The following is a 24,204-nucleotide window of genomic DNA, read 5'->3' on the forward strand; positions in this document are numbered from 1 at the left end:
AAAAATACATTTATTAAGTTTTTTAAATGAATGATGTCTTTATAGATAGTCTTCTTCCTTTCATACAAAAACCTCGTGGAATTTATCACATTTGAACTAAACTTCATTCTAAACCATTCCCTTTACTACACTTCCTTTACAAAGTAAGTCTTGTCACTCCAGTTTCTGGACCTTCTTCTCCATTATACAGATTGTGGCCATTATTTTGGATATTCTTTTAATCAGTTTGTGTTAAAGGTAAAGATGAAAAACAAATTTCTTCCACAACCGTTTATCAACAAAGGTATAGATGCAATTAATTTTTCACATCCTATCACAAAAACGTAACGAACAAAATTCCGCCGTTCTTCAAAAACAAATCAATACCGATTTTTTCACATTCCTATACTTCATCTATTGCTTCCAAGATTGTTTTTTGTCTGCAAAGCACTCTAAATCCAATGTTTTATTTCCGAGATAGAAATAGAAAATAAAAGCAGTAATAAGACCTATACTGTTGCCACATTCTTCAAAGAAGAGCTAGTGGAATAAATCCGTGCTTTCCTCAATTGGTCTCTCTTCTAAAGACGATGATTTTGATCTACTCTCTCTCTCTCTCTCTCTCTCTGTACTGGATTCCTAAACTGGATAAAACGAGAACAAGAAGATATTGATTCTCTATCAGACTGGTTAAAGGCTGTCATGTCTAATTTTGAAACAAATGAAAGTTTAAGTAGGTCAATGAGTGCCAACGCTACATCAGTTTTCAAAGACCCCGATGTAGCAAAAGCATTGTCTAGTATACATGACAAATATGTTGTCATACCAGCAGACAAAGCCAAAAACAATATTGTTTTACATCCAATGATAATTATCAAAGGTAGACGTAGAAAATAATAGAAGTGATAAGATCTATAATGCTACCACACTCTCCAAAGAAGAGATTGGGGAAAACCATAAATCTATGCTATCCTCTTTTGGTCTCTCTACCAAGGACAGTGATTGTGATTTTACCGTCTATGTCCTGGATTCCTAAACTCCACAAGAATCCATAAAAACAACGTTTCATAGCTGGATCTGCAAAATGTACCACCAAACCTCTTTCAAACCTTTTAACTTCTATACTAACAACTGTCAAAGAGGGTCTGCAGTCCTACCACAACACTTTTTACTCCCGTAGTGGTATTAATTCAATGTGGATCCTGAAAAATTCGAACGATCTTGTAGAGACAATCACTTCAAGACTATTATCTGAATATAATAGCATTAAAACCTATGGTTTTTCAACACTGTGTACTTCTATTCCCCATACTCAGTTGAAATCCCGACAAAAAAAACATTATACATCGTTGTTTTTTTCCAAAAAAGATGGTACACCTAGATACAAATGTATAGTTCTTAGTAGAGATTCCTCATACTTTGTAAGAAATAATTCCAAATCATCTTCCATATATACAGAGGACGATTTTTTCAAAATGCTGGAATTTTTAAACTACAACATATTTGACCAGTGTGGTGGACATGTTTTTCTACAAACGGTCGGCATTCCAATGGGAACAAATTGTGCTCCTTTGCTTGCTGACCTATTCCTTCACTCTTATGAGCCTGACTTTATAGTTGACCTTATCCGAAAGAAAGAATATCGTTTGACTATACTTTAATATAATTTTCGGCTATATAGATGACGTATTATCTTTAAACACTCCTAATTTCGAGGATTTGATACATCGCATCTACCCCAAAGAACTTCAGATAAAGGATACTACAGACACTGTGAAGTCAGCCTCATATCTTGACCTATTCTTAGAAATGGATGGTAAAGGAAAACTATTGACCAAACTTTACAACAAACGTGATGACTTTTCATTCAGAATTGTCAACTTTCCATTCATCTGTGGCAACATCCTTTCAGCACCCGTGTATGGAGTGTTCATATCACAACTCATACGTTATGCCAGAACTTGTCGAAACCATGCAGACTTTTTGTATCGCGTTAGAACTCTAACAAATAGGCTTCTGGAACAGGGTTATGTTGTTACAAGATTGAAGTCATCACTACAGAAGTGGATAGTTATTGTGTATCCATCTGCACCATGAACACTGATTTGTTCAACGGGTCATAGTTTTTCTTTCCTCGTTGGTCTACCCCGGACTTGACTTTTTATGAGCAACTCGGCGGCTGTTTTTAGAAAAGCAGAGGACGCCTACCCTACAGGTGCACCTAGTCCATGCTCCCAGTTTTCAGTGGAATCCGAGTTGCTCATTTACTTTCGTTACTTTGTATGTATGGTTTTAGTTACTTTATGTTCTTTGTTGTGTATGTCTGTTTTCATGTCTGGTCTTTGTCCCTGGATTACATTCTTTTCATTACCGCTATAACATTGGTTCCCTTGATTACTCCTCCACAAAAATCCATTCAAATAACACTACATATCTTGATCTGCAAAACGTACCACCAAACATCGTTCCAAACCTTTGACATCTATCTTACAGCTGCCTCCTCTTGTTACTACAGTAAAGGTATTAATTCAATATAGATCCTGAAAAAAATCGAAAGATCTTCTAGAAACCCTCAATTGATGATTGTTATCAGAATACAATAGCATTAAAACCTCTGATTTTTTTTACTTTTTTATACTTCAATTTTCCATATAAGGTATAATCCCGACTGAAAAACATTATTCATCGTTGTTACTCCAGAAAAGACGGTACAGTTAGATACAGATACGTAATACTTGGTAGATATTCCAAATACTTTGTAAAAAGATACCAAATCATCTTCGAAATACACAGAAGATGTTTTCAAAATGTTAGAATTTTTTGTCCTGTGTTGTGGATGCATTTTCCAATAAACGATCGGCATACCAACAAATTGTCTTCCCCTACTCGTTGCCATATCCCTTTACTCTTATGATGCTGACTTTATAGTTGATCAGATCCAAAGAAAGGAACAGCGTTTACTAAAATCCTTTGATCTCAAGTCCCGCTATGTAGATGACGTATTATCGTTGACCTATCTTAGTTTCGGGGATTTTATACATCGCATCTTCCCGGAATAACATTAGATAAGGGATACTATAGACACTGTGAAGTCAGCCTCATACCTTGACCTACACTTAGAGATCGATGGAAAAGAAAACTTTTTGAATAAACTATACGACAAACGCGATGATTTTTCTTTTTCATTCTGTTTTGTCAACTTTCTTTTCATCTGTGGCAACACCCTCTCAAAACCTGTGTATGGAGTTTTCATAATACAACTCATGCCAGACCTTGCTGTAATCTCGAAGACCTTTTGTACTACGCTGGACTTCTTACAATTAGTCTTCTGGAATAGTGTTATGTTGCTGCACGATTCAAGTCATCACTACAGAAGTTTTATGAATTCGTGGGTCGTTACGATGTATCCACCTGCACTATGAGAACCGATTTGTTCAACGTGTAATAGTTTTCCTTTCCACTTCCATCTACCCAGGACTTGACATTTTATGAGCTCGACGGGTGTTTCTAGAAAAATAGTCTAGTTTTAATAATCTTATACGATAGTATCGATACTTCAAATATATATTCCGATAAAATCTAGATAAAAGAAAGATGATAAGATGCATTCCATAGTATGACTTCGAAGTGAGGGAAATGTGTCAATAAAATATGATTCTTTGTTGTGAATTGGTGAAATACTAAAAAACCAAAAAACAAAATAATAATAACTATTTGAGTAGTAAATTGGGACTTGTATATTCTATGTATTTTTAAGAGTAATGTTTCGTTGTATGTGGTTCCTGTTCTTTTTGTTTAACATTGGCGATATTTTTTTTTATTAAAATGTATTGACAGTGAAATTCATATTAATACAAAAATGATAACGAGCAAAGGTGTACATTTTATTCTAGTTGAATGGTTACCACAAAAAAATATTCGTCTTTACAAAATACTAAAGATGTTAATAATTTGAAAATTCCATTTACCAAAACATTATTGACAATACTTTAACGATATAAAAATAGCATATATATATATATAATTTCAGGAGAAAGAATAGTCAGGATTAAAACTACACTCTGAAATCAAGAGTTCGTAATGTGAGCTTCTACATGGAATACCAATCTGCATGCCACAGAAACGGATGTCCATAGTATTACGTCAATGTCAATAGTTGATAATGACCAGCATGAAAAGTACTGTTGTACCCAGTGCGATCAAAATGATGTAAACATTAAAAAATACTTTGTCTAAAGTGACTGATAATATCTGCCATGTAAGTTCATCATTTTCATCTTCTTTTACTTCCATGTCTGGGATCTTTTTCTCTGTAAGAGGAGTCGGCCTCTCAAATAATTGTGAATCTCCTACTTTTGACCTTTTGGAACATTTACACTTTTTCAGACAGGCAATTCTATACAGACACTTCTTAGTTAAGATCTGTATCCATTTTGGAATTGGCTCGTTCTCAGATTTATGGTGAAAACTAATGACAACTATGGTAAGAATTACGGAAAATGCCCCAAGGGTCAATATAAAAGCAAGGTATATAGCTGGAAAAGAAAATTAGATTAGAGTATCTAATAAAACTTTTGTTCGCTCTGTCTTTATATATTAAAATGAGAACTTATGATATCCACGTACTATATTACAATTATCATACTTCAAAGTGCACTTTAGTTTACAGATAGGTTCGTTTTTTTCCTGTGTACTATTTTGTGTCGTATGAAATGTTCATCGTGGATTGTCCTTTTGTTGTATCAGGTGTTGTTTAGTCTAAAGATTTCACCTCAAAATATACATTCCACTTTTTTGGTACAATATTTCAAATTTAAAAAACGAAATTAATAAAGAATATTCAAATTAATACTTATTGATTTCGATAACTATGTGCGCACATATATCAATTTACGTGGTTAGCTGAGGCCGCTGCTATTGAAATACTTGGTTGGGTAATCAAAACGAAGGAATGTAAAAGGCATATTAATGTTCCTTGCCGTAAACAAAATTCTTGAAGAACATAGCTTTTGTAGTGTCGTAATAGTTTTATAATTAATTCATCCGGGCGTGAATGGGATATACTAGGATTTACCGATCTGCCCGACAGGATTCGTAGGGTTTAGCTTTTCGTTTGCAGTATTCAGTTATTTAAAATACCAACGTTCTTTTTAGTATGCAAATATTTTTCTATATCAATTCCTATAATTTGTAAAAGACAACATGTACGACACTTACATAAAAAACAGACTGTTACAGAAGTACTTGGAATATTGTCTGAAATCATAGTCAAGTAGACGGCATAGGCCAACAGAACTGTCAGAGAAAAACCAATCTTCTCTCCAGATTCAACATCTAGTTTAAAAACCATTGCAATTAGAACTGCCATAAGTGCAACCGGAAAAAGAGTGTTCAATACGTGAAACATAGGACGACGTCGCAATTTCAATTTGAAGGTTAAGGCAGAAAATGAAGTACCACCTCTTGATTTATCATTCGTTTTTTCTCCAGATGTAGAAACTAAATCCCATTCTCCGTTTGCTGAGTAAAAGCTTAAATCTACCGGTTCATCATGGATTTGTAATGTTACTTCAGTTGAAGTATAGGCCCAGGCGGTTACTTTGACACTACACTCTTGTGTATCTAGGGGATAATAAGTGGTATCCGATTCACAGCTAACTTCGTAAATACCAGCAGGGTTCCAAGTAATGTCTCCTGTCATAAAAATACGCATGGGATTTGTTTTATCGCTGATTATACTTATGTCACTGACCCTGAAATGGTTAAAATCATACACTTCATTGAGATTACAAAAAGGTGACAACAAATATTGCATAAAATTAATAAACTGTAAAAAAAAAGTCAATCTTCCCTTCAAATTCTTATATTGCATATATAATTCCATCGGAAGTATTGAGGTGTGATAAATAATCCAATATGTATCGTAGAAATATGTGCCAACCTCGATTTGCTTTAAACATGTGATTTAAAAAATAAATACTTTCTAATTAATGTTTTAGCATTGCCTAAAAATATACGAAAATACCATAAAAGGGAACTGATATGCAAATAAACTTACGAATTCTCTACGACTAGAGTTGGTCTCCAAACGTACTCTTCAGTACTAAATAAGAACCTTACATTGGAATAATCTAGAACTGTAGCGGTTGTGTTTGTCCAATCTAGTCTTGAATCGTGCCATTTCTATAGTGTATAAATTTATAACTGTAAGAAGATACTGTCTATACATGTTTTATAATATAGAAGTATAGGTTTTTTACACAGCAATCTGCAAATTTATTCAACATCTTACGGAAGACTCGATACTCACCCAATAAATTGACACAATAGGCCAATTTACAAGGGGTATAGTTATGATATTGTTATCAAATCGACAAATTCAGCATTGTTTTGTATTAACATTGATTTGCTCTTAGGATCTTTACATAGAAACTTATTCACTACATTTATAATCAGTTTTTTGTATGATTTATGATGTGTCCTTATTAGGGAACCAAGGTTATAGCCGTAATAAAAAAATGTAATCCAGGGACAAAGACCAGACATGGAAAACAGACATACACAACAAAAAACATAAAGTAACTAAAATCATACATACAAAGTAACAAAAGCAAATGAGCAACTCGGACTCCACTAAAAACTGGGAGCATGGACCAGGTGCACCGGTAGGGTAAGCGTCCTCTGCTTTTCTAGAAACAGCAGCCGAGTTGCTCATTTAGTCAACAAAGTTGATCAAATCTGTTTTCATGGCGCAGATGGATACACCGTATCGGTCCACGACTTAATACATATTTTGCTTTTCAACCACGCAAGGGAGGAATTTGGGTTGATATTACATACGATGAGGACATAGTTTTTGTAGGTTTAAACTGGTTTGGAGCTTGCATGTCAGTTAACTGCTAGTAGTCCTTTGTTTGAACATTTGTGTAACGAATAATCAGTTTTTGAACTGATTTATGGAAAGTTGAAATGTGTGATTTGTTTTTCAACAGTGGCCAGTTTAAAGTGGGAGTTGTAAGTTACTTTAACCCTGCCGCATTTTAACGCCTGTCACAAGTCAGGAATTTTTTTTACCTCTGTGTGTTTTTACTTTCAGTTTACTTTTATGTTGCTAGAGTATATAGAGTCAATTTTTTCGCTGCATCTGTGTATAATGTTGTTTTTTTGCCAGCTGACCCCTCCCTGTGGTGTGAGGATGTCCTCGTCGTTCATTGATGGCCTTGATCTGACAATTTTCATCCCATATCCACTCTCCTTTTATAATTATTTAATGTGTCAGCGTGAACACCAGCAGATAAATAAAATTTTCATCTTTTTAATTTGATGACTTTTAGACACCCAATAATAATGAGACGAGTTCAGTTTAAGTTGGCAAAGCGTTTCATTTCAAGCGCAAACCCTTTATTACCACGAACCGACTTAATTCTATCTTATTAATGATACAAAAATAATACATTTAAAAATGTTTCCTGACTCGAAGTCGCTTTTTAAATCGTTATGAGCAATTTATAAGAAATAAACTTTCTACGATGTAGTACTTACAAGAGTCAGATATCCAGATATGGACAAAACCTGGTCTTTTATGTTCTAAGAAAAATTCAAACAACCTAATAAAACAGTTTCTTAATCGGTATTATAAATAATCAGCTTAAGTTCACTTAATTTCAATTGATGAAAATAATAAATACTTAAATCAATTTGACATTGACTTAAAAATTTCAGCTGCTTTGAAAATATATACATAACGATGTATTAATGCTTATCATTGTATTGTTTACATGATCACAATCAAAACATATTAACATAGATACACTGTTATTTTACTTTTATCCTGAAATAATGTTCTATCAAACGGCAATTCAAAAAATACATATGTGCATAACCTGGTCATTATAATGAGCCAGGAGAGTAATAATGATGCATCGCAAAATAAACTCAATCGTGCATTTGTTGTCAGTAAAAATTAAAGGCATTAAAATCCATTTCATATAATTTCCACATAATTCTTGAAAGTGAAGTTACAAAAGAAAATCACCAAACTTAATTGCAACTTTAAATCTTGCGAAAACTATTTTTTTTTAAATTGAAAGACATGATGTTTAATTTATCAGGCTTGATTCTAGCCTAAGTCAGATGTATATAAATATATAATCAAGATGTTAATGTGGTGTTATTTAAGGAGAAAATGTTTTATTATTTATTGAATGACGCAAAGCAAAACTCTGGCATAAAAATTAAAAAACGAAACAAAAGTGAAAAACAATTTTCAGAGATTTTGTTTTCCTTCATTTTTACAGTAAGGTTCAGAAATAGTGACCATTTATGCGTCATCTTTGAGAATCAAAAACATACAAACTTTTAACTATGTCAATGTATTTTTTATGAAAAAAACATGGTTTTGAAAATATGATAAATAAAATGTCGAACATGGCAATTTATGGGATGCGCAAATTTAATTGTAAAATGATGTAAAGCATTATGTAAGTATAGCTACCTCGCTAATCAATGTGGTTTAGATAAGTTACTTTAAAGCAAGCTAGCGTGCATTAAGAAAACCAATATTAAAACTAAATAAGCCTGAAAAGGTTGTTGGCTAAAGCAATTATTTATAATCATTAGTTTAGTGATTGATTAGTAGACATTGGATACCATGTTGTTAACCGTCAAAACGGTTAGCCCAACGGGTACTGATACTGATTCTGATGGTCTCTGCAATACTTCATATTGATTAAATAGTTCTTGTCTGAGAGCAGTTTCTAAATCTGGACTGTACTCTGGCTTGGTAAAACCAGCTTTACTGAATCCAATAGATATCAGCAAAAGTTCTAGGAAAACAACAAATTACAATGAGTCAAACGATTGGATGATAGCTACGAATGTCAAACACTCCTTACCATGTCATTAATATTGAGTATTGTTAGAGAAACTTCAACAGGAACTCTTAAGATTGGTCTCTGGAGTACTTCATAAGTGTTAAACAGTTCATATCTTAATTTTGTCTCCAACACCGGACTATATGTTGGTGGTGGTTTTCCTTGCAGATGCTGAACCAAAGTAAACCATACGCCTATTGTCAAAGAAAGGTACAGGAAGACCAATGCATTTCATTTTCTTTATTGTATGAAATATTCTACTGATTCGACGACAAAGACGTAGGTAAAAGATAAGACAATAATTAATTCGAATAATAACCTTTGGCCGAACTTTACTTAAATGACAACAGTTATTTGTATACATAGTTTTTTTTAAACACACTTAGTTTAAAGTTATGATTTTTTTTTATTGTGATATCTATTTGTTATTGCCTTGAGAGCTTGAATATTTTTATCACTAATCTATAATTATCGAAGAGAGAAATTTTTCAACCGATTTGTTTTTTTTCTCTCTCATACAGTATCCTCCCAAGTCAGGATTTTGAGTCCACTCTCGCTCCCTCAAACCCCTGACATCACTCCTTCATATTTAGTGGGTATCGTCCCGCCAATTCCGATTGGTTGCTTCTCCGGGTGCGAAGCACCAATGGAAATTGATTTGAAATAAAATGTCTGTGTCAACGAGTAACTCATAGTTGTAAGATGTCACAAATGTCATTCAATATGACCAAAAAATGATAATTGTAGATTCTGTTTAGAGTCTTTAGCGAAAAAAAATGACATTATGTGTATGTAGCCATTTTGTAAGTTATTTCGAAGAGTTTCTATTACGAGTGATTGGATTTTGGATCCGAGTTAAATTTAGGTAACTCACTAGATAACGCTGAACGATACCCGCTAAATATGAATGAGTGATGTCAGGGTTTGAGGGAGAGATGGTGGACTCACAATCCTGACTTGGGAGGATATCATGCAGACACATACTTGAAAATGATATCATTCTGGTACATTATTTGTCAGTGCTTTTTCAATTTCTGAACGTCTAAATGAAGGATATCGGAAAGATAATGTTTATATAATTTGTAGAAAAAATATGACGTTTAGAAACATATTTTGTTTATTATATGCTTTTCTAACTGCTTCAGTTTGAAAAAATATTTCAACTATCAATGTAATTTGGTGTAAGCACAATTATGATATTAATCATTCTTATTTCATTATTTTCAGTAGCTTATTTAATCCAATAAAAATGCCAAGTTATATGAAGAAGTATGATTGTAAGATTTGCTTATAAAAGGCGGCGCTGATTTTTGTTTTTCGTAGATATCACGACCAACGACAATATTCGCGATTTCTAATAACACACGAGTAACGCCTGCGTTAAAATTCAAACAATAACTTCCAAACGGTACACGTCATATCCGAAATACGTCATTTCCGACAGAACAATTGGAGCCATTTCTGTTTCAGAGCATCTACATACATGTAATATGAAACGTTGCTGACGCCTCGCCCCGTCTTGATAAACTGAATAGGGGGAAGTTGATTTAAAGTTTTGTGTTTTAGCATTCTTTTGAATTCATTTCAGTGTTATTTTTTAAAACCAATGTTTAATGTTATCTGATTCCATTTGGCACGTTAATGAAAAATATGTTTACTTCTTTAAAGAAACATGTGGAAAAAGTTGTACCCACTAAAGAAGTAAACGTTTCTAAGTACGATACTTACTAGATTGTCCTATTTATATAAGTATGAACAAATTATACTTACAAACTGCTCTATGTATTGTTTTACGTCTTCGTGTATAGTATACAGTTTTCAAGGCATAACAATAGTCAAAACGAGGAAACCACCAACATGGACTGAATATAAAAAATCTGGGGACAAGGCATAAATTAACTAAAGGAAAATAAACAGAAAAAAATTAATAAATGTCCTCCACTAAAACAAGGAATATGAACCAGGTGCACCCATTGATTGTTTTTGTATTTAACTTGTGATTAGATGCTCGTTAATTGACCACAGAATTGTAGTTTTTAGTACTCTTATCTATATTATGTAAAATCAACTGCATAATTTTTTTTCAATCTTAACATTATATTCAAAACAATTAGTGCAATATATACCATTTAGTAGAAAACGCATTCACCCATTTAAAATATTCAGTCAATATTAAAAAGTTGGCAAATGGCAATAATGTTGGAGTCCGACTTCATTGAACCTCTCCTTTTAACTGTAGTATCGTAAGTATACTCTTATCTAAGTTAATTCTTTTTTGACATTTATTTTCTATGGTGCTTAAATAATTGAAAAAATAATAAATGTCTCCAAAAATGCTTTTCGATGATCATTCTAGTTTTGGGAATAGAATATTGAAATAAAAGATCAATGCATATCTGACGGAAAAAATAACTTGAAAATGAAGCATTACTTGAAAAATATTGTGGTAGGTTATGATGAAAAAATGATTTTCAAGAACGTTGTAACATGCTTGTGAATCTGCAGTGTGTTAGAATGGAAAGATATTTTTTTAAAAAGAGGAAAACTGAATCACACACGGTAAAAAAAAGTCTGCTTCCCTAAGGCACCATTTTATGTAGTTAAAAACTGAAAACTTTATTTTTTTCAAAAGAAACTTATATCGTTATAGAAGCAATTAGAAATGATATTGAATAAAGGTCTGCATATAGTAAATCATAATGAAGTCGTTAATAAATAAGAAAGAATAAACTGAAAAGCTTGGTATGATATCGTAGAAACAACTTTCCAGTGGATTACATTATTGTTAGTACATACAAACAGAACACAGTGTTCTTATAATGAGATTATTTACTATAGAAAGTGCGTTATTATGGATTCATATAGAAATATGAACAGGTTTATTTATTTTGTTTAATTAAAACGCAAGATAATTTTAATTTGTTTCCCATGCCATTTTTTAGGACATATTGTTCCGTTTTATTTTTCTGTGTTCTTTATTTTTTCTTTCGCCTCTTGAACTTGTTCTATGTTTTTTTTTCAGTGATGACTGGGCAAAACATTACGTATTTTTGTGTCATCTTAAAGAGATGGATTGTGTGATAGATAGATAGATAGATAGATAGATAGATAGATAGATAGATAGATAAGAGGTGGATTGTGTGGAAGTAGAGAGATAAGAGATGGATTGTGTGATAGATATTAGATATATAAGAGATGTATTGTGTGATAGTAGATATATAAGAGATGGATTGACCTTTTTAGCTCACCTGCCCGTAGACCATGTGAGCTATTGCCATCACTTGGCGTCCGTCGTCATCGTCGTCCGTGGTCGTTAACATTTTTTTTAACTCTTTTTCTCCTACACTGCTTGACCAATTTGAACCAAACTTGGTATGAATGTTCCTTGCGGTGTCCTGCATAGAAATCATATGGGGGTTTTTGATCCGTCGAAAAAATGGCTGCTGTTACTAAAATAGAACATAGGGGTCAGAGAGTAGTTTTTCGCATATATCTCCAAAACCGTTAGAGTTAAGCTGAATTCTTTCATGGCTGAAATGATCCTTATTATTAGGACTACAAAAGTCTTCAGGGATAAACGTTGTCAGATGACTCCTTGTAATAGTTATTGCCATTGAAAGGGAGAAAAATTCGTTTTCTACAGTTTTCAGCCACTATCTTGAAACACTATGATAGATAGAAAGAAACTTTCGATTTCTGAAATGATCCTTATGATATCATGAGTCCTACCAAAGTCTTCTTGAGACAAAATTGTTGGAAAATTTCTTGAAAGGCAAAATTCAACTGGGTTAGCGATTCAGGCTCCTTGGAGCCTCTTGTTTTATTACAGAGTGTATGTGTCAGAATTAATACTATTAGATTGTCTCTTTGAAAACTGCCCGGCTGAATTGAAAACGAAAATCATTTGATTGATATTGATAACAACTGTATCAATTTCCGTTTGGGTGCCCTATATGATCAATACTAATAACACATCCACTGTTTATTTTCACTTGAAAGACGTGTTTTTCATTACGTGTAATTTGTTTTGTCCCGTATTTCTGAGTGAAAGCGACAGATTTGCGGGATTCATTTTAAAGCGGACATTTTTACATAATTCAGAATATAAGGAACATTAGCTTTTGTCGCGAGCTGTAGATTCAAATTCATTCCATAGTTTGAAAATTATTGTTTCAATTCGCGGCAAGATGCATGGAATGAAAAATAAGTTTCAGTTGCAGAAATGTCATATTTATACTATGACTGCCTAATATATAACTTACTTAACTTGAGAGTGCTATATCACGTAATGAATATTAAAACATTTTAATTAGATGAGAATCATGCCATTTGATTGGTTTGATGACAAAAATCAACATTGTTTCAATTGTATAAACTAACTTGCTATTTAGGCCACGCCCACCTTTCACGGAACTACTTTTTGTTTGTCAACATCCGAAACAACGTTTTCACTCACATTATAATTTTTTTGTGACAATAAATTATTAACTAACTTTATGTCCGCCGGGTTTATGTCAAATTAATAACTGTGTCTTCAATTTTGGAAAATAACTGAACATTTCCCACTGATTTTAAAATGCCGGCCAATTTGTTTACTAGAATTACGACACGGCGGGAAAATTAAAGTTGCTGTTCACTCAGTGTTAATAAAAGTGATGGGTATATCATTTTTTTTTTTATATTTTTAATTAAAATATAATGAATGTATTCATTAAATAAATTAGAACTTAATTAAGTATAGAAAACAATTCATATAATAACACTGTTCATGTAATTGAAAAGTATGAAAAGTGTGATTTATTTACAAAATTCAGGGGACCATTTCTGTATATGGATGAAATTATTGACCTTTTTCATTTGGTGAAAGAACTAAAAATACGGCAATAACAAAATAGTTTTCTCACGTTTAACATCAATTTCTGTTATTCCATTATTAATAAACAAACAAGTATCCATTATTGCTGTATCATAAAACAAGCGGGTATATATCATAAGATAACCCTGCAAACATATGAGGGTGGTCATTCCTGATATATGACAAGTCCAATAGGATGTAAAAATGTACCATCATATTGCTTTTGTTTATTTGTTTGTTTGGGTTTAACGCCCCCGAGCAGCAATATTTCAGCTATATTCAGGCGATGAACATAAAGTGGATGATAAAATGAACATGAAATGATGATGAAATGAAAAATGGGATGAGACACAAGGATAATGGGGTCGACAAATTTTGATTGCCACTGCAAATCGGGAGAGGTGGGTAGGGTAGGGCAATTTAGCCTCCTGTGGCGGAGCCCTATGGTTCCTACTCCGGGAGAATACCACAGTATGTTTTTTTTAACGTGCAAGGAACGTGGCAACTTTCCCGACACGGTGCACCACTATTGTTTGCGGTCAGGATTTCCGTATTATAGCCTGACAACCCCAGCATGTAACACATCAGGGGTACCCCATTCCACCACCTGGGGCAAACAACCCAGTTGCTCTGTGGGCAGAGCGCCCTAGCCCCCATGCTAAGGTTCTGAGCAATATTTAGTCGTTGCCTTTAAAGACAAGCTTAGCGCTGCTGCAGGCTTATTCTTTTGACACCCGGACCTGCACAGGTCCCATCATATTGCCAGTATATCAACAAAATATACAGATGCTCAACATACGACTGGGATCAACATTATATGTTAATGCAAGAATATATGCATTATTCAAAGGTCCATCACTGCTTGCATCAGCCACACGGCAAACTAGACTATATAAAAATATGAAGTTGTCACTAAGGTTCTTCCTAAGCCAAAGTCTAGGATGCTCAAATACACACGTTTTCATTATTTTAATGAACTATAGACTGAAAGTGCATTTTTTTTCTATTTCCTCAAAAATGTGTGATAGATTTTCATCCACATACAATTTATGGTAATTTAAAAAAATAAACAGTCAAGGGAAATATGAATCAAATGCCTGTGCCAAAGGCCCATACACGCGAGAGTATCGTTCTCTATCGTATCCAATAGTCCATGGCGTGGGAGGGTCCACCTTGCACCCCCCCCTATATTCATCAACTTCATGTTAATTTTTAGGTACTATTATACCTCCCATTACCCAATCAATTTTTTGCCAAAGAATATTCTCGGATTCTTTTTCAGTATAAGCCTTTATTTGTACCCCACTTGGTCAAAAAGCCAAGATTTTTGTGAATTAATTGTTTGGGCGTCTTAGCCTTCCTGGGATAGCATGTGTAAACAAACTAAACAAATTTAGAAATCTTCGTATACCCAATGTCTCAGCTTTATAATGGTACAAAGAAAGTTTCGGTAACACTTAGGGTTTATGATAAAATGAACAAAAGATACCCCTACCTCGCCGAAAAATCGCTTAAATTGACATTTTTCAATGTCAAAACACCTAGAGTATTTATGCTTCAGTAAAAAAAGGTTTATGTGGCATGTTCTGTTTGCTATTATCACAATTTATACTTCGGGGGTTCTTTTGATGAATTTTGGTGATTTTCGTAGTCAGAATTCATCAAAAAAAGAAAAATGGGATTTTCGATTTTTCGGTCAAAAGTCACATAAATTCGACTCTACAAGTTATTACTAAAATCAAACGTCTCAAATTTGGTATCATTCGATAGGTAATTTAATTTTCTACATAAATAAACCACGAAAAACTAATTTTCAAGAAAGGATTTTCAAAAAATGCTAAAAATATTACCCCTATCCCTAGAAAACTGATCTCAGTATCAAACAGATTTCTCATTCACAGCATACTATCATTGTAGAACTTATATTTTATGCATTCATAATTAAGATAATGATGTACCTAACATATTTGATCGATTACTTAGATTTTCCTTTTGGTGTGACATTACAATCAGATCGGAAAAATGGGAGTTTTCAGAATTTTAGAATTTTCTACTATATCACCCGATATTGTCATTTGTTTCAGAATACTGTAGTATAAACAAGCTTTTGTGTGAAGTGATTCATTAATATAAAGTCTTAGCTTCAAAATGAGCTCAAGTAATAAATTTTTGACCTTTTTCAAGTCAAGTTAGGGGGAAAATTGCCACTCCTACACATGATAAAAAATGCATCATCATGAACTAAAATGTTATTTTTTGTCATATAAACGGTATACAATAGATATGTTGCGTACTAATGTTTTAATTATTGATGTATCCAACATATCTTCTCATTTCAAGGGAGTATTTTTCAGTTTCAATGTGACAATAATGAGTTTTTTTATAAAAAGGGGAATTTTCAGAATTTTCCTTCCATTTCCCCTATAACTGGCATTCATTTTTCAAATACCGTACTTCAAATAAGCTTTTGTATATTCAAAACAGTTATATAGTGTCTTGGCTGTGTAATGAGCCAAAGTAATAAATAATTGACATGTTGGGTACTATTGTTTTAATTATCGATGTATACAACATATTTTCTCATTTCAGGCGAGTTATTTTCAGTTTCGGGCGGACAATAACGAATTTTTCATAAAATTCGGAATTTTAGGATTTTTATATATATATATATCTATTTCGCCTGTAACGGGCAATGTTTTTCAAGTACCCTATTTCAAACAAGCTTTTGTATATTCAAACACATATATGTAGCATCTTACTTTTCTAATTAGCCAAGGCAATGCACATTTAAATGTATTCTAAGCCATTTGGGCGAAATAATGGTACCCCTACCCACTAAAATTTGCCCCCATGTGAAAGAAAATGATCGTTTATAGTATACACGAACTGTACGCAATGTCTGTCTGGCATTTATTATGGAAATCTTCTTGTATCAATCACATTGTCAAGCAAAATTATGCTTTAATTGTCCCAAAGACGACAAAATATTACAAAACGGGGAAATTTAAGAATAAACAGATTATCACGCAATTTAGCACATAAATTGTACACATGTATTTTTTGTTTAAAATATCACAGTTTTTACATGATTTGATTTTCTTTGCTATCATTATTTTAACAAAGACGCAACTACGATGAATGATTGGCAAACACATGTCCAATCCCATTTAAAAAATGCTAATCTACCATATACGAATTCTGGGTTTTTCACGGAAATTTTAGTGTTTGTGGGGTACCATTCTTTCGCCTTTATGTCCTGGAATATATTCAAGTATGCAATGCCTTGGCTCATTAGAAAGCATAGATGCTACATATATGTGTTTGTATATGCAAAAGTTTGTTTGAAGTAGGGTACTTGAAAAAAATGCCAAATTACAGTTGAAATGTAAGAAAATATGAAAATCCGAAAATTCCCTTTTTTATGAAAAACTAATTTTTGTCACATCAAAACTGAAAAATACGCCCCTGAAATGAGAAAATATGTTGAATACATCGATAATTAAAACAATAGTACCCAACATGTCTATTGTACACCGTTTATATGCCAAAAATTAACATTTTAGTACATGTTAGGGCATTTTTTTTATCATTGGTAGGGGTGGCAATTTTCCACCTGACTTGACTTGAAAAAGTTCAAATATTTATTTCTTGGGCTCATTAGCAGGCTAAGACACTACATTAATTATATATTACATATACTATATTAATTATTAACATTTATGTTCATGTTGAGGCATTTTTTCCATGGATAGGGGTGGCAATGTTTCACTTAACTTGACTTACTAAGTTCAAATATTTATTACTTGAGCTCATTTTGAAGCTAAGGGTAGTATTTTTAACAATTTCTTTTAAAATTCATCCTTGAAAATTAGCTTTTCTGATTTATTTATTAGAAATTAAATTATCTATCGAATGATACCAAATTTTAGACGTTTCATTTGAGTAATAATTTGTAGAGTCGAATTTATGCGACTTTTGACCGAAAAATCGAAAATCCCATTATTCGCATTTTTTATAAATTCTGACTACGAAAATCGCCAAAGTCATCAAAAGAACCCCAAAAGTATAAATTGTGATAATACTAAACAGAAAATACCAAATAAACCATTCTTCACTAAAGCATAAATACTATAGGGGTTTTGACATTGAAAATTATGTCAATTTAAGCGATTTTTTTGTTCATTTTACCCTAAGCGTTACCGAAACTTTCGTTGTAAAATTAATGATGCATGTCACAACAAATCAATATTATACAAACGTCTCAGAATGTGCCGACTCTATTCGTTGGGAATTTTTCAGACCTTTCTATACGTTTATATATCTTCCCTGTATCAATTTGTGTAGCGAATAGAATCCTCTATCCTACATAATAACATCTACAATGAACTGTCCCGTAATACCATACATCGTGTATTAAGTTTCAGCCCTAGATTAATCCTACGAGGAGGAATGACCCGGCCATCGAAAGCTATATTTTTAAATAGCAAAGCTGGCCGAGTGGTCTAGGGCGATTTTAAAAATTCCCGATGGTGTTAAAACTGTCAAATTTGCGATGCAATTTTTTGGTCGTCCTTCCGCTTGACTCGAATTCGTACCGCTGTGACATCTATGGCAACACCGCCTGCACTAAGTCCAGCGCCTTAGACCACTCGGCCAGCAAGGCTATATAAAAACTAAGTGTACAATAGACTTCATTACTTATGAATATTGAAACTCTTTTACATTACTTGACACACATCATTTCGGATGTATATCTACATAGGATTTTTTTAAATTATTAATTTTAAATGACGAAGTTCTTAAGTTGGTTTACTAACTACGTCAAGTTATTCCACTTTGACAGTTCAATACAAATATCAAAGTAAGGATTTAAACAGAGTACACGACTTCTCCATTTCTGAAGATTAAACCTTGCGTAAATATTTCAATATAAACGGTTAATTGTTGTTTTATATCAGTATATTCAGCGTTATTTTATCTGAGGTTTTCATTGAATGCATGAGAAAAAATAATTCCTATATACATTTTTAATAATTTAATATATCGTAAGTGAAATGATATCAGATGACACTAAAAATTATCATTGCATCGGCTTAGTTGTTACCTGTCGAAAATAAGATTTAAAAGCAGATGGATGCCTTGTTTAATATAGATTGTTGTGTTCTAATCAAGTAAAATAAAAAAGATTGAAAGAGGAAACCCAAAAAAGTGCTCTGATGAAGTGGTTAATGTCTAAATGTCTTATGGATATTTTTTACAGCACTGATTTACTAACTATGACTAATTCTGCAATGTCTTAACACTTTAAGCTTGAAAAAAGGTACAGATGTATATACAGAGGGTATATAAAAACAATAAATAATAACAATGAATTCCCATATCATATTGAAATATGCAAGGATTGTTTGTATACTAAGTGAGTTTTGCCATTCTATATATATATATATCAGATAAGTTGCTTGAGATGTAGATCCTTGAGAGGTATTCTTAAGGAAGATGTTGATAGGCAAAAAAGCGACGGATCTTAAAAGCGATTTGTTAGATCGTAAACATGACTAATAAAATAAAATATATTAAAATAGATTGATAAGTGTAAAAAGCGTACCGAGCAAAATTAAACCATTATAGTTGTTGATGTTTTTATAACATTTGAGTGTTTCTCCGTCCACGCAAAAAGAGAATGGAGTTATGCCAAATGAAGAAAGAGTTTTTGCAATAACACAAAAGGTTTGTTTTAATCAAAACATTATACTATACAATTATTTCATAAATCTCTGCATAGGTGAAATTTCAAAATCTTGGTCGTCCCTCCAGGTTACTTATTATATATATTGTAGTGTTGGTTTTCATCAATACAGTTTCTAGATATAAGCACGTTTTTAATAGATATATCTTAAATGTAGATACATTCAATCATGTCTTACACATCAGGTGTATTTAAAGTATTAAATATCAAGCAATGAATTATAATTTATTTGGTTAATTATCATTATTCTACTAAAATGACAACATATTTAAATCGTAATTTTTTGATCAAGTATACTTATTATATACCCGACTGATATTGGGATAAAAATAAACCGCCTGTCATGATTTCCATTGAATTAAATAATCTCCCTAGCACAGTAATTTGAAAAGGATGAAATACCCGAATTTGTAAAATAAACTGGTTTTAATTTATATTTAAGAGTAATCAAGTGAAACAAGACTCCAACAGTAATCAAAAGAATGTAATCCAGGAACAAAATAACCAAAATGATACATACAAAGTAACTAAAGTAACTAAAACTGGGAGCATTGACCAGGTACACCTGTAGAGAAGCGTACTAAAATTTGAATAAATGGTAATTTGGTACGTGTTGCTGGTGTTGGCATTCGCAATATACATTTTACTCGCAAGACGAATAGATGTGTATTCCGGGCTGAGTCTGTTCCTCTTCAATACAAAAACTATGAATTATAGGTTTACAAATTTCATTGTTTATAAAGGTTTTTTGTTCGTGTAAGAAATGATTGAAATATATATGAAATCCATGAATCGGGTTCACCAGCAAAAAAAAAGAAATTGTTACTAAGTAAGTAACCAAATGTTAAATGATTTACAGCGTAAGTTCAGTGCTAAGACCTCGTGCAAGACAAGACAATGTGGATGTCTTATTCAATCCATGTTAACTTCTAAAAATTCTCATATGCTGCCTAAAAAGTTGTATATCCGATTTCCAGATCATATTGAAAGCTATTTTTTATTTCTGACAAAAATAATATAGAGCATAGAATTTACCATTAATATTACTGTATTGACTACTGTTTTCTCGGTTACAATTTTGTGCTGCCTGTTCATATTCAAATATACCATTTAACAATTAACTGTTATAGAAGCGGGAGGTTTAGCGCGCTATAAAACTTGGTTGAAGCAACTAAGTCAGGACCATTGTGATTGTTCCCAACTTTCCAGGTTTTACTTTGATATTGTTGTCCACATTGTTATATACAATTTCCTTCTTTTGAATATTCCTTTTGACCCATTGCCTTGAGTTTGTCTATTAACTCAGTAATCTTGTTATTACTTCTTATTTAATACAACTCACCACCGTCTTTTTTTTATATCAATGCATTGATCCACGATTAAGTCTTTCATGGAGAATTTTATTACTTTTTAACATAGAGTGGCAAATACTCGTTTAAGTATTTTATATGCATTTTGTAACAAACAAGTAATAATTTGAAATTTCAGGATAAGCCTCTGCAAATGTGTGAAACCTGACGGTTATTTTATCATTCATAAGTGATTTCTATTCTTCCTAGTATATAAATACATTTGTCAGAATAAATGAAATGCTAAGCAAGAGAAGGTATTTTTAATGTTTGATTTGTTTGTTATTTGTTCTGTCTTTTGATTTATCTTGTTTGTTTGTTAGCATTTGCATATCTTCAAATGGTACCCTGATGTAATCATGAGTTGTGATGAAATGTGGCCGAATTAGCTTCAGCCCGTTTTTTGGTTATACCGAATAGTTCTATGTCGTTTTTTCCCATTTTCATGCTATATATTTTCGTTGATTTCTAAAATTTGGAAAAAAGAGGCATTTGAGAAGTATTTATTATTAATAAATTAATTATGTTCAATAAAATAACCCATTACCATGAAACTATTGTCGTTGACCACTAAATGACAAGTCGCAAATTAGCTGAGATATAAAAACTAGAAAGAACACATGGTCGCACATGTTGTTTTGACAATAATGATTAATGACACAAACTAAATGGTCAAAGAAATGTTTCAAATCGGAACTGATATTTTTGAAAGAATTCATAAGAAAATAGGTAGCACTTTGCAATTTGTAAATATCTGTTTTCCTTTCCAGTTTTTGCTTAAGTGAACTCACCGAGCAGATAAAGTAATATCCTCTTAAACCGAATCATAGCGTCTGTATAAGCTGTCAATAGACGACTCGATATATATAATCTTTATTCAAAAATTCAGGCTTATTGGGTATCATGTGACACACAGAAAATATTTTCAATTGCTTTCTATAATTTAGATTATATTCACAATTGACATAATTCATTGTAAACATTGTCGAGAAAAATTGTTTAATTGTTCCAATGTAAATATATTTCCTTTGTGCCCTTCTTATTGTCAAAGTTTTGTTTCTTCTTTTGTTAATACATAAACTATTTTCATTGCATCAATAGTTTAAATGCTGTCGGCTTCAAATTAAGTCACGAACTTGTTACCACCGGCTTGTTTTGATTAATGTATAAGATTTTTTTATTCTTAAGTTAGTATGTCTATTACAATGACCTGTGAAGTCTTTATAGACTTCATATAAAAATAAAAAAGCTGCTCATGACAGTTTTATATTTGTTGACCCAAAACATTTTATTCACTTTCTTTCTGTGATATCAGCATTTTTAAGTATAACTGATAGTTCTTACAGATTTTCAGTCAATTCTTCTTAACGTAAACAGGCCACTGCACACATTCGTTATCAGCGATTTGGAATTGTAATTAAGTCCTACTGATAATGGCGTATCAGATAAAAAGAAAACACCAATTTTGAATGTTACTTAAGAAAATATCACTTTAGTCACGTACTGCTCTTTCGGGCTTGCTGAGACACTGGCGATCACTTCTATCTCACTTTAAACATGATAATTTTTATATTCATTACGCAACCAATATTTACAAAAGCAGCTTCTTATGTTGCTTAAGTAGTCTTTAATTTAATGAGGTGGAAAATTTCACCGGTCTTATTTGAACAACCTATGTATTATAAAGAATTATTATTTTGTGTATTGTATGTAAAGTGTTTTTGTTATCCTGTTAAACAAACTATCGCATATAAGTTCCGCGTTATGGGAAACTTTATGGCGTGTTTTTAGAACAGTACTAAAACCTCAATGATCTCAGACCTCGTTCACACGTATGTGTGAAGGCAGCTTAATACGAATTAAAGATTGAATTAGAGGATTAATTATTTGTGAGTGCCAAATTGACATCATTCCGATTTTGATGCTTTTAAAGGAATTTTTAGAGGGCCATCCAAAATTTACTTACCTCAATTCAGAATGGCTAAATTGGCATGTGACAATTCCTTCGTGTCCTCATTGAATATAAGTCTAAGGACTAACCATAATATATCCATTGATTTCCAAACTATACACACAAATGTGTGTAGCAGGATCGTCTACTTGTTCAACAGAATAGTTGTCAGTACAGAGTAACAAAATTGTGTCTGCAGTGAATGTGGGGGAAACAAAAATTGCTTTGAAATTGTTTACTCGCATAGTGTTATAAATCATGTGTGGATTCTTGCAAATTCTGAAGATCTTTTATGTTACCTTCAAGCTCGTTCCGTCACTGAAGTTAGTACCTTTAAAAATATCGAATATGCAACATTATATACTACTTTACTTGACGATAAATTAAATCCGCGTCTAATTGCCCCCAAAGCATTCAACTTCAAGAACGACAATTCTTACAAAACAATTTTTTATGTTACAATTCCTTATATTTACCAGTATACAACAAAAAGACGAAGTCTGCAATACCGAGCACCAGGTAAGTAGTCACTTTTGGAGGAAACTTTTTTCAAAAAATTATCGGCATTTCAATGGGCACTTGTTGTGCTCCTTTTCTAGTCTATTTGTTTCTTTATTTATATGAATCGGGTTTCTTCAAAATCGTTGGAATGCAAACGAAAGTCCATATCGATATATTGACAATGTTCATGTCGAATAGTCATCGTAAATTTGAAAATTGGCTAATGGTATCTGACCAGTGTGGTGGAGTTCTTATCTAACAGACGATCGACATTCAAATAGGACCAAATTGTGTTCTGCTACTCACTAGTCTATCAATACTTCATTCTTATTAGGCTGACTAACCAAATGAAGAAAATGTTTTAGCCAGATCCTTTGATCTCAAGTTTTCAAAATATAGATGACGTTTTGTCTTTAGTTAATCCGCAATTCGGGAATTTTATGTATTGCATATATAAACAAAAGAACATAAAGGATACTGCAGACACCGTGAAGTCAGCATAATAACTTGATCTCTACTCATAGCAGATCGATGGAAAAGGTCAAACTTAGCTATACGGCAAACGCGCTGACCTCTCTCTCCGTTCTATCAACTTTCCTTTCATCTGTGACAACACCCCTTCAGCAACTGCGTATGAAGTTTTTATACCACAACTCATACGTTTTACCAGAGCTTGCCGAAGCTACTGGGACTTTTTGAACCGTGTTAGACTTTCAATAATCAGGTTTTGAAAAAGGGTTGTTGCTACAAGATTAAGTCATCACTGCAAGAGTTTTTTGGTCGTCACCATGAACTAGTGGATCGTAATGGTGCCTCCAACTTATGAGAACCGCGATTTGTTCACCGTGTCACACTTTTCCTGTCCTCTTTCGTCTACCTCGAAAGTGATCATTTAGTAGCAACTCTGACTGAATATATATTACAAAAAAAAATAATAAATAAATTATATA

General features: G+C 32.6%; 1 protein-coding gene across 1 annotated transcript; it reads right to left on the reverse strand.

Moving 5' to 3' along the window:
• Nucleotides 1–3,855: 3,855 nt before the first annotated feature.
• Nucleotides 3,856–21,690, reverse strand: LOC148624147 (acetylcholine receptor subunit beta-like). Its single transcript, XM_088566684.1, has 6 exons — nucleotides 21,594–21,690; nucleotides 8,629–8,804; nucleotides 7,522–7,566; nucleotides 6,038–6,162; nucleotides 5,197–5,732; nucleotides 3,856–4,514 (listed from the first exon to the last, which is right to left on the reverse strand). Exons 1-6 carry the CDS (start codon nucleotides 21,628–21,630, stop codon nucleotides 4,129–4,131), a joined length of 1,305 nt encoding a protein of 434 aa, XP_088422810.1. The 5' UTR covers nucleotides 21,631–21,690; the 3' UTR covers nucleotides 3,856–4,128.
• Nucleotides 21,691–24,204: the final 2,514 nt, after the last annotated feature.

Source organism: Perna viridis, chromosome 2, assembly GCF_037379345.1.
Source record: "Perna viridis isolate PV_CMFRI_1.1 ecotype Kerala chromosome 2, ASM3737934v1, whole genome shotgun sequence".
Taxonomy (NCBI): domain Eukaryota; kingdom Metazoa; phylum Mollusca; class Bivalvia; order Mytilida; family Mytilidae; genus Perna; species Perna viridis.